Consider the following 12191-nt stretch of genomic DNA (forward strand, 5'->3'; position numbering starts at 1 on the left):
AGTACTTTTTCCGACAAAAAAAAAATTCCACAGACGACGCTAATCTCGATGCATCAGCAGACCGGTTCCTGCTTATCTTCTTATATACGCGACAACAGTCCAAAATCCAAGACCCAGCAACTAATAGAAACCTTTCCGTACATATACATACATTATATAGAAACGATAAAGCTCACATTATCGTATCAGTCATCGGCTCGCGATGAGCACACAAACAAAGTGCCAGACGAGATAAGGTCTCTCTCGCTCTTTCTCACACAAGAATCTGCCGGAGCTGCTCTGCGCGTATCAGTGTAATACCGCAAGTGTATACGAGAAACGGGGGAAAAGAGGACGGTCACATCACTCTGCCCATTTCTATCATCGTCGCTGTGCCGAGCGTATTCGGTAGTGCCCCGTGATCTCTCGAGAGTAGATCAGCGCAGCCAGTGGCATACGCATCGCGCATCTAACATTTTCGCCAGTGCAACAATAACGGGAGCATAAAGAAGAGGAGAAGTGCGCGGAAGGAAGAGAGGTTGGAAAGTTCAAGCGTGCGCCGTTACATTGGGCATATTACACACGGACTACACGGCTGTGCGTTTGTGTGCAAATCTCCCTCCGCAGTCCGCGACGTCGTATATATAGGTATCAACTGCTCGTCGTCGCTATGGCCGGTCCCCTCCAGTTCTGCTGTCGGTCTGGCTTAGCGGGTCTCGCTCGAAGCGCACCTCGACTACACTTGCCAGCTCGAAGTGCCATTGTCGCTTCGTCGTCCTTCTCGTCCGGACGTTTCAACTTGGCCGAAGAAGCTTCTCTTTGCCAGTCGGCCGCTCCCACTTTCCTAGACGTCAGGTGCTTCAGCGCGTCTTCTGCTACCATGGCTGCTAAAATCAAGGTAAATAGAACGTCTGCGTTTTCGCTAGTTTTACGTACCTTTTTGCGAAAAATTCGCGAATACTTGCCACAGCTATGAATAAACCATCGCAATGACGGCATTTCCATCGTCCGTTTTTACGTCCACAGCTTGATTGCGATAACGCTCGACTACTGGCTGATTTAAATGCCGCATAGACGAGGCTATCTAGGCCGCGAGAGCTTGCAAATATTGACACGCAATCTCGCGCTGTGCATCAGGGCGACGCTTCTCTCGCGACTTTCGACTCTCCGAAAAATGAGGCCGCAGCTGTGTACCACGTATACAGCGGTATTTTCGAGGGCCCGCGATGTCTTTTGCTTTCGCTCGAGGTTCATCGACTCGCGACGACACTGAAAAAAAAAACACACACACTGCCATTTTAACTGAACTCGCACCAGTAATCCGTCATTGTACGAAGACTCGCCAAAATGACCAGTGGCACACCGTTGTTCTTACAATGAACAGTCGTTACGCTGGCAGAACGGTTAAAACGACTGTGTTTTTTTTTTTTTTTTCAGTGGAAGGGGAAAGGGATGCACATATACAACACGCCTATGTGTGCTCCTTTACGCAGCGTTCGATATTGCATCCGACCGGCATACGTGTGCCGTAGGTACTTATATATACCTATATACGTATGCTCGCACACAGGCACGTAGCTCTGTCCGTGTATGGCTAATTTGAAATTCATCGGCGTGATTTGCAAGAATCGGCGGGGAACTACGATCGCGCCACACGTTTTATCTATACTCACAGGCTACTAATTCCTTCTTCCACTTTTCTAATGACAGAGACTGCCTGTGTCGCGCGGGCGTTATCTTCAAGGAGTGGGAGCGTCGATCACTTTATTTGCTCCAATTTGAGATGACTGCTCGTAAAGTTTTGCAAGAATGTTGCATTTTTCGCCAACGTGCGCGCGAATGTTATCAATCTCGCATATATACCTAATCGCGTAACGTTGATTTAGAGATAACTCGCTTCCCGTATATACGTGCGGGACTTATCGACTAATAAAATTTGCAGCGTCACGCGCAATAAACTAATTCGCATAATAATTCTTGAATGTCAACTACAGGCCGGACCCGTGGTCGACATCCTCGGCGACGAGATGACCAGGATAATCTGGGACCTGATCAAGCAGAAGCTGATCCTGCCGTACCTGGACATCGAGCTGCACACCTACGACCTCGGCATGGAGAACCGCGACGCGACCGACGACAAGGTGACCGTCGACTGCGCCGAGGCCATCAAGAAGTACAACGTCGGCATCAAGTGCGCGACCATCACCCCCGACGAGAAGCGCGTCGAGGAGTTCAAGCTGAAGAAGATGTGGAAGTCGCCGAACGGCACCATCCGTAACATCCTCGGCGGCACCGTCTTCCGCGAGGCCATCATCTGCAAGAACATCCCCCGGCTGGTCGGCGGCTGGGAGAAGCCCATCATCATCGGCCGTCACGCCCACGCCGACCAGTACAAGGCCGTGGACTTTGTCGTCCCGGGGCCGGGCAAGCTCGAGCTCACCTGGACCAGTCCGTCCGGCGAGAAGATCCAGCACACGGTGAACGAGTTCAAGGGCGCCGGCATCGCCCAGGCCCAGTTCAACACCGACGAGAGCATCCAAGCCTTCGCCCACAGCTCGTTCAAGTACGCCCTCGCCAGGAAGTACCCGCTCTACCTCTCCACCAAGAACACCATCCTCAAGCAGTACGACGGCCGCTTCAAGAACATCTTCCAGGAGATCTACGAGAAGGAGTACAAGTCGCAGTTCGAGGCGCTGAACATCTGGTACGAGCACAGGCTCATCGACGACATGGTCGCCTACTGCATGAAGTCCAACGGCGGCTACGTCTGGGCCTGCAAGAACTACGACGGCGACGTGCAGTCCGACTCGGTCGCCCAGGGCTTCGGCTCCCTCGGCCTCATGACCTCGGTGCTGCTCTGCCCCGACGGCAAGACCGTCGAGGCCGAGGCGGCCCACGGCACCGTCACCCGCCACTACCGCATGCACCAGCAGGGCAAGGAGACCTCGACCAACCCCATCGCCTCGATCTTCGCCTGGACCCAGGGCCTGCTGCACCGAGCCAAGCTCGACAACAACGCGCCCCTCAAGAAGTTCGCCGAGACCCTGGAGAAGGTCTGCGTCAGCACCATCGAGTCCGGCTTCATGACCAAGGACCTGGCGCTCTGCATCAAGAAGGCCGACGACGTCAAGAGGAGCGACTACCTCAACACCTTCGAGTTCCTCGACAAGCTCGCCGAGAACCTGAAGAAGAGCCTCGACGCGTGACTTTTCAAACTCGAGGGTGCAGAGCACGTCTTGTTGCGGGCCAAGTACTGAGGCGAGGCTGCCGCTGAACGATGCTCGGTGAAAGGGAGAGCTAGCTCTAATGCGACGAATAGGCGATTAACTTGTCAATCGGCGTTGCGCCAAGGAGAACAGATAAAAACGCAGCCTTGAACCATCCGCCGCACATACTTACATGTGATGAATACGAAGAATTTCAGTGCATTTATACGCAATATAAATATGTTCTACATGCTTTATTTTTCCTGTAGAATTTATAATACGAAATTTTTTAACATAAAATTTTCTTTTCCAATTTTTAAATCGGCTTTCTCTCTTGAACTGCCATGAACTCGCTTTAAATGCGATTACCGTATTATCCTGTTGTTAGCTATGCACGTCGCAAGCGATAACGGATACGCGTGCGATAAGTGATTAATTTTAGTATATTGAGAAACGAAAATGTCATAATCGCGCGAGCGCGAGAAAATATTTATCGCTCGTGTAGTAGTACATCAGCGAAAACACGTTTTGCATAAAATCGATCTCTTGAACTTCGGAAAACATTCGCAGTTGTCTGACGCAAATCTTTGATCGTTGTTTTCTATCCAACTTGTAAACATAGCGAAGCGCAGTAATTTGAAATTTCGATGAGCATTCAAATATTCTCCTGGTCATTGAAAAGCAGCGAGCCACTCATTTGAACTTTACGAAAACATTTTGCTAAAAAAAAAGGCGTGTCCCATACTATTCGAGCTTATTTTAACGATTTTAACTATCGATTGTGTGTTTATGCACTGATAGAAATTTCGGGGGCCAGTCCACCGCCGAATTTTTAAGCTGAAATTGCCCGTCTCGCGCCAAAGCAGAGAATTCGATTAGAATCGAAAACAGTCATGCCCATACCGACCTAAATTTAGAGTAGCATGCATAATCGATCAAAACAAAACAACCGAGTGACGTGCCTTCTTACTCGGAGCTTCTACTTTGTTCATTGCTTTTCCATACAGTCATTCAGCTTGGTAATATTTTCATAATACAAAGAAGTAGGTATATAGGAGAAGTTTCGCAACTACCCAAGACAGCTAATTTATTATTCATACCACGCAGTCATGTGGTATGTTCTAATACCTGTTGAACAAATTCAAAAGAAATCTCTACTGTACTCCACATAATAATTGCGAAACTCCGCCTTTCGAATATTGGCGCCACCTGCTGCAGGAACCTACCTTATTGGTCGCCGCGAACACATCTACACAACTCCGCCAGCTAACGCCGCCACCGGCCAGTCCAGCAACGACGATCCGCACAGGTCCATACTCGCGCACTTTCGCGGATAAAGAAATTTCCTTCGCGCGCACTCATTCGCGGAATAATGGCCCAACAAGTGACAGTCGCGCGTATCACGTGACATCGAGAAGCCGCGACTTTTGACGAAATAAACGGTCGCGGCAAACGCTAACTCCACCTGCGTGAAATTCAGTGCCTCGTGCGCGTCCTTCCGACCAAGGGCTCTCTCTCTCTCTCTCTCCCGTCAGTGTCATTCGCGTTTTGTAATCTTCCTAATGCGTCGTTGCGGCAGTTTACTCTACGAGGCGAAATAGAAAAAATACGAAAAAAAAAAGTATAAAGCGGACAGTACACTAGTGTGGCAGCAGCACACAGAGGACAAGCCGATGGACTCCTGATGCAGTTGGACGACGATGATAACTCTTCGGTCGCCGCTGCCGTGTGACGGTTTTGGACGTGCCGGTGCAGCGGCTACTCGCCGATGATCATTTTTGGTGAGTCTCTCAATTACATATGACAGCTTTGTTTGTTTTTAATCACGAGCCGCTGCGTTACGACCCGGCGATTTTTCCTCTTAACCGAGCACACGAGAGAGCGACACAACGAAACGAAAATTAATCGAATTCAAACAGCGGATTAATAAGGACGAGCCGATAATTCTCGAGCCTCCGAACCCACCGTTATCGGTTTCCCAATGAGGTTATATTTTCGGAATCCCGAGTATCTCGTCTATTTTCGGAAACACAGCGTTCCCAACCTACTTATATCCCCGCGACCTTCCGTAACAAGCGGAACGCCAAATTGTTCTTCTTTTTCGCTCCCGCATTTCCACGTAGCCGATAAAAACACTCGACATACAACTCTCCTCCCCGTCACTCGCTTCCAGGAATTACGCTAGAGAGTGCATAGACGTCGAAATTTCACCTAACACGTGACTCGTCATCGCGCGCGCGCGCGCGCGTGCACGAGTGGATAACGTCATCTCGACGTATAAGCGAAATGTAATAAAAATAAAATTCTTTCGACACGATAATTGCCGGTTCATCGCGGAGGAATTTCTAGCCAACACGTGGTGGTACAACACGTCTATACGCAGTTGCGGGCTATACGGGTTTACAGCGTTAACTCGATTTATAAATAATAAATCTTTTGCAAAAGGCTCGCGCGCTTACTGCGTTCAATTGATCAATTTATCGGCTCGCTCGTAAATCAATTAAAGCCTGTACACACGCGAAGCAGCGTTGAAATGGGAGAACCGCAAAAAAGCCCCCCCGAGTCCGTGTTTGTGTCAGTGTGTGTGTGTGTGTGTGTGCGCGCATAAAAAGGCGAAACGCAAATAGTTCGTGCGTTCGGATGTGTATATAGAAAAAAAATTCCCCCTCGGCCTATATAAGTCAATGGACAGTGTCCGAATCGTTAATCAACCGAGTGGGATCGTCAACGTCATCCCGATGCTCGCGGGAGATAAAGTCAGTAGCGGTGAACGTCAATTGCATTGAAATATTGAAGCGCGTTTTCCTCTTTCGCGAAAAATCCTTCAAAGACGCCTGTCGGACGAGAGAAGTTTTATTTAGAGGCAGTTTTTCTCATTTCGATTCTACGTAGTCTCTTGCCGGTACGCTAGAGATGCAGCTCGCGTATGTAGGACGTCTATAAGAGAGGGTAAATAGACGCAAGTTGGTCAGATTTGGCAATTCCGGCAGCGGCCTTGCAGCGCGCGCATTTTCACGCTCGCGAAGACAATAGGGCGCGGAAACTCTCTCGCTACATCGAACGGCGCTCTCGTGCAGTGTTATAGGTCACATGCCTCCTCCGCCGTGCGCAGACGCAAGTGCAGCGAGATAGAGAGATTGTTTGATAAACTTTTACCTTTGGCGAGAATCCGCTGCGTCCCGGCGGGTGTGAGAGCGAGCTCGTAAATATGAACGAGCCGTACTACACCGCAGGTGTCCCATATATTAGTATCGTAACTGACCTCGGCGCGTCCCTTTTATTTTCCGCGTTTTATCTCTCTTCTCGCACTTACTTCTGATTTTATCACCTACCCTTGGCGACTTTTTACCATCGTTTCTTACGTGCTCGCTCGAAACATGGAAATTCGGAAAGGACTCTTTGTGTGTACACATCGGAGAGGAGGTAAAGCGCAATATCGTCGAGGCTGCGCGCGCGAAATCCGTTTACAAGAAAAACAATTCCCTTTCATCAAGCGGCGCACGCACGAGAGACGTATTTATCAAATCACGCATCTCGTCCGCGTCCCTTGTTCCATCTCCCGTATAGTCCTTTGCATTCTACCTCACTCAGCTCTCTCTCTCTCTCTCTCTCTCTCTTTCTCCTTTTTCCATAAATCCTCCGTCGTCCATCTCCGGAGTTGTCGGACGACTACGAGCGAGTCGAGTTAAAAAAAAAACGACTTTCCACGAGTAGGAAATCCATTGTGTCCTACACCGGACAGCTCTCGTTTCCGACGCTCGTGCGTATGCATGTATCCAGTTTCCACGCACGCACTAATGTCGGGGATTTCTTCCCCGATCCACGTGTGTCGTGCTTCTTCTCGGGAATTTATTTTTCCGCGGGTAGAGAGAGAGAGAGAGAGAGAGAGAGAGAGAGAGAGAGAGAGAGAGAGAGAGAGAGAGAGAGAGAGAACTGTCATGGTATAGCCATCCAGCGCTGCGCATACCTTGTAAATGCAATAGAGTTTCTGCTCGTTTTTTATTTGTCCAGAGCGACGCGCGCGCGCGTGTGTGTGTGTATCGGGTAATAGAATCGCCGCCGCCAAAGAGGATTCTTTCTCTATGCCGCGCTGTTTCCGACAAGAAAATCAGTATGGATATTTTCGCTGGACGCGCCGCGCGATATCGAGTTGCCACCACTGCAGGGAAGTTACGATTTTCCGATGTCGAGGTTGGAAATAAAAAAAGCCAGCGTGAGCGAGAGAGATATGACTTGTTGCGGGGATTTTATCGATTTTCTTTATTCGATTCCGTGCACTGCGCAGTCGGCATTATGTGTGTGTGTGTGTGTGTGTGTGTGTGTGTGTGCCCGGGAAAAAGGGAAAATTTCGTGATCGTAAAAGCTTTTAATGATTTACGCGCTATAACACAAAAGCAGTCGTATTATGTTATCGGGAGTAAGGGGGGGAATAAAGCACATTTTATTTTTCTCCAGTTCGACTGGATTGATTGTATCGACTGGTAGTATTGTGTGACACTTTATAATTTCTGCTTCAGCGTCGATAAAAAGAATAAAATCGTGGATGGAGTGGCTCTCTCTCTCTCTCTCTCTCTCTCTCTCTCTCTCTCTCTCTCGCGCGCACGAACGCGATGCATTAACGTTTTACGACTCCACGCTTTTTTATTTTTTCCCCCTCCATATTACGGCCTGTAAACCATCCTCTCAGTACGCGTATATACTTTCTGTAACGTAATTTTCCGAAACAGTGGCTTCATTGCATTTAAATTGCCCGTCGCGCGCGCGTGGCACACGCATGTACGCGTTTTGAATATTCGTCGCGAGAGAGCGAAAAGTTTCTAATAAAATTTCCCTTGTTATATCGGCCGACGGAAAAGTCGCATCAAACTCTAAGTATCTATCCCCAGCGATCGAGCAGATGCGCGTCGCTGACCTAATTGAAAAATCCCACCCTTGCGAGCAACTGTGAAAATGATAGAACGAAAGCCAATGTTATTTTTATTCCTAGAAACGCTGTGCGACACAAACCGCTCGATCAGACTCATGAAATATTCATCGATCCATGAAAAACGAAAAATCACTATAGTCTTTAAGAACACACGCACACGAGAGAGCCATCATCATCCTCGTGTAACGCGCAGCTCTTATCGCTGCAGCTCCAATTTTCCTTCGACTTTTTCCAACCTTGAGTCCTGCCGTTATATTACACACACCTCCCCTCCTGCAAATTTGTATAAATCTGTGCGAAACACGCGCACGAAATTTTTCGATAATCTCCACCAGCTCTAACCTTCCCCCGGTCGCACATTATAACCAGCGCATCAAGATTACACACGCGCCCTTGTCGAACACACACACACACACACAGCATGCAGGTGATTTTCTCATTGCGACGTCGGAGAGAGAGAGAGAGAAAAAAGTCCCTCGGCTCCTCTTTCCTCCCAAGAGGCTACCGCCGCGCTGCTGCTGCTGCTGCTGGGAAAAGTTGCGATAATGCGACGCGTCTGGAAGACGCCTGATAAAGTCGGAGCCGGCAATTGTTTCGGTTGAGGGAGGAATTTCCACACACAGCTGCAGAGAGCGACAAGGAGTAATCCGCGTTATACTCGGTTATTGTTCGAGTGCGTATTTTATACTCTCGGTGCAGCTCAGCAGGCATAGGCCGAATTGTTGTCGTGTTTACGGCCGTGATGAATCCTCGGATTGCAGCGCTAGCCGTGGAGATGATTATTATTGAATGCTACTGCGCGCGAGAGCCGTTCTTACGGTCGGCGCGCGATTTCGGATAAGGAATAGTATTGTGCAATTGCGGCGGTGAGAAAAGTTCGCTCTTTGCCGCGTCGAGACCGGACGAGCTGATCGAAATTATTTTGAGGACGAAATTTAAGAGCGTTATTTAAATTTAGCTACAACGCTTGCCTGTAACTGCAGCCGCCTCTGCGGAAGGATAATTTTTCTAAGTAGACTTTCGGAAAAAATAGAAAAGTTTTAACGTAACACCAGTTTCCAACACTTTGCGAAACTGCTTGACGTAAATCTCTGTTTAGTACCGCAACTTTTTATTTCACGGGCTATGCGCGCGCTAGAAACAACTTGCCAACTACGACAATTTAATGTTCACGATCCGGATAGTGAGATACTATACTCGCTTTAGTTACACTTGGCGATACAGATCGTGCGATTTATTCAATAACGTGAAGGTTCCTCGAGTCATCGCAGCAGTTGGGGATGCTGATGATTCATATGAGGGTAGAATTTTTTGCCTCCCTTCTAACCCTTCTTCGAAATCGAACGAATTTATTGTTCGATCCCGCACCTTATACTTGTTTTACTGCTCCAATCAGTGTAATTTTCTCGACGATCGATCCCCAGAGTTGGTCTGTAATATCGATTACAAAATCAATGCGTATATATATATATATATATAGAGAGAGAGAGAGAGAGAGAGCAAGTTCTCGGGCGCAGCAGTTATATGCACGTTCTCGGCAAATTTCCAATCATACCCAAAGCATGTGATTCGAATCCCCAATTGCGCATAAGGCACAGCCGTTCCGACTTCGGATTCCCAATTGTCCACAGAACCAATGCAAGTCTACGCCCCGCGCAATCACGGATATATGCATAGAGATAGTCGCTCGCTCGCTCTTTAAGGATTCATAATTTGGGAATATTTTGCATAGGAAAAATCTCACGCGAATCCCTCGTGTTTAATCCGCCTGATTTATCGGAGATTATCGGCGCGTAATCCACGCATGTAAAATGTTTGATTAATTAATCAACAACGCGTATATAAACGATATCGGCGAATCAGAAACGCATAAAATGTACGTTATTACCTTCCCGCATAATACGCGGAAATTCGCATAATATTTACCGCGCGCGCGTGCAAAGCAAACGGTACACATAGATCGGATAAGTCGCCGAAGGAATTCCGCGATTCGCGAAACCCTCGCGTCGCGCGCATACGTAAGTACACATACAGCTGATGCGATCCGCACACGCGGAAGCGGAAGAAGCGGCTCACGACTACCAAAGCTACCACCACTACTACTACTGTAAGAAAGAAGGAGTCGTGCGAACGATGATAAATTCCGCCCCCGGTGCATCCGAGGCTAGATAGGATCGCGAGAGTGTATGCAAATTGATTTTAATTGCGGCCCCCTTTATTATGTGCTTCTCTCTCCGCAGAGGCGATTCTCCTTATAATCCGCGCGCGCGAAAGAGACGAGAGAGAGAGAGAGCCGCGATAATTTTTGCCGTATAACGAGCGCGATAATTATTTAGCGCTATATTTAGCGCGCGGCAGCCCCGAGAAAAGGTTTTGCTCGCTCGCCCCAATCAATCTAGCTAAGAGAGAAAGCGAGAATTTTTGCGTTTCAGAGAGCTCGGCGCCGCGCTCTGCTATTTCGCGATGAATTTCAAACGAGACGTGCTAAGTGCCTTGATAAAATTCGCGTGCGTTCGCTGCATAGATAATAATTGCACTCGCATAATATGCCGCCTATTTTTCAGAGTTAATATGTATAAAAATGGAGCTCGCTCTACTTATACACAGGTGTGTGCTTTCCTTCTCAGCGCCGGCGATTAATCCGTTAGCCTTCTTTATCAAGTACGTTCTTGAATATTTTTAGATTTTAGTCTCGCGCGGACCTTGCACTTTTCGCGAAAAGTCGTAGCAAGTCCTGTGTACCGCAACACGTTGCTCGACGTGAGAGATTTCTCGAGGTGCATTGAATTGGAGATTCCCTTCGCTGAACTCTTGAAATGTGACGGAAGATTTAATCTCGCGACATCCTTGAAACGGGCTAATTTTATAGCGGAATCGAATTACAGGCGAGGCGATTTTTCTGAAATTTCTCGAAAATCCAAAACGCAATTTTCCGACTTTGCTCGAACGAGAGAAAGGAGCGCGCTGAAAAGTGCAACAAAAAATTGCCTTACGTAAGCCTTGAAAGGTCCCCGATGTATTGGTAAGTGATCGTATTTGCTCCAAGGCGTGCGGAACACAAATTTCCAACGTCGCGCTTCATATATTGCCCTATAAAATATTTCGCAGCGTTGGCGCGCGTAAAAGTTTTAAAAATTGAATACCCCAGGAGTTAATCCACATCGATTTCGTCGCTGGTATATAAAAGCTCTCACTTTCTCTCTCGGCAATTTTTCGCGAAATGCCAGTGCGGAAAAGGGCGAAATAGTCGCTACAGACGGGCAGAGAATAAAGAGAGCGACTTGAGCGCGCAAAATTGCTGATGGAACAGAACCGATAAGGAGGGTAAAGAGAGCCAGACCGACAGCTATTTAACTCGATCGAGTGAATTTAGTGCTTTTCTATATTTTCTTCATATTTTTTTTCCCACGCAAACTTGTTTTTCAAACCGTTTTATCCTCGCGCTATAACATTTCCATTCGAGATTACGACATCTCCAGTTTACCCTCGTTTTCAGTGACGGAAAAGAACTGCATCACTCCGGAGCGAATCCAGACTCGCGCGGGGTGGTCAGAAAAGATGAACACACTCGCTCACCGCTGCAATTTTTATCTCCTAACGATTGAATACACCCCGCCGCGCTTGCGAGCTGATCCATCATCCGTCCGCTTTTCGAAAAGCTACTTAGACCGCGCGCGCCAACCTACATCGGGGAGAGGACAACGGCTCGCGGAATGCGCTATGCTCACGTACAGGCTTCTTTTTTGCCTCTTATTAACTTTTTCGCCTTACCGCACCGCCAGCACCTATCTCGCCTTGTATCAGCGCGCGACGATAAGGCGACGACTTGAAATATCGTTGTCGCGTGCTGCTCGCTTTTTTTTCCCTCCCCACTCTCTACTCGACGCTTCTCTGTGCTGATCCTTTTCAGCGAGCGATTTACGCCGAGCTTTTTTCTCTCTCGCGCGCGCTCCGCTTCGTTTCCGCTCCCGTGTGCGGCTTGATATATCTCGCGGCGCTGCTTTGTTAATTAATTTGTATAGCGCGCGAGCGTTATCGGCGTAATTAATTAACGAGCCGTTGATGGACGATTAAGCATG

At 48.2% G+C, this 12191-nt stretch overlaps 2 protein-coding genes across 5 annotated transcripts in view; both read left to right on the top strand.

Annotated features, from left to right (window-relative positions):
* Window positions 1-113: 113 nt before the first annotated feature.
* LOC100122999 (isocitrate dehydrogenase [NADP] cytoplasmic) lies at window positions 114-3506 on the top strand. The gene is made up of 2 exons (XM_001608051.6): window positions 114-877; window positions 1974-3506. The coding sequence occupies exons 1-2, from the start codon at window positions 650-652 to the stop codon at window positions 3183-3185; spliced, it is 1440 nt and encodes a 479-aa protein (XP_001608101.2). The 5' UTR covers window positions 114-649; the 3' UTR covers window positions 3186-3506.
* An 841-nt stretch (window positions 3507-4347) lies between these two features.
* LOC100122987 (putative octopamine receptor) overlaps window positions 4348-12191 on the top strand; it is a 68419-nt gene continuing 60575 nt past the window's right edge. For 3 of the 4 annotated variants that reach the window (XM_032599920.1, XM_031928499.2, XM_032599921.1), the window contains exon 1: window positions 4849-4966. The gene's annotated coding sequence lies outside the window, so the exon portion shown is untranslated. Of the gene's footprint in view, window positions 4967-12191 lie in introns of all 4 variants that reach the window. The other variant, XM_031928498.2, reaches the window with a different exon arrangement.

The sequence above is a fragment of the Nasonia vitripennis genome, chromosome 4 (genome assembly GCF_009193385.2).
Source record: "Nasonia vitripennis strain AsymCx chromosome 4, Nvit_psr_1.1, whole genome shotgun sequence".
NCBI lineage: Eukaryota > Metazoa > Arthropoda > Insecta > Hymenoptera > Pteromalidae > Nasonia > Nasonia vitripennis.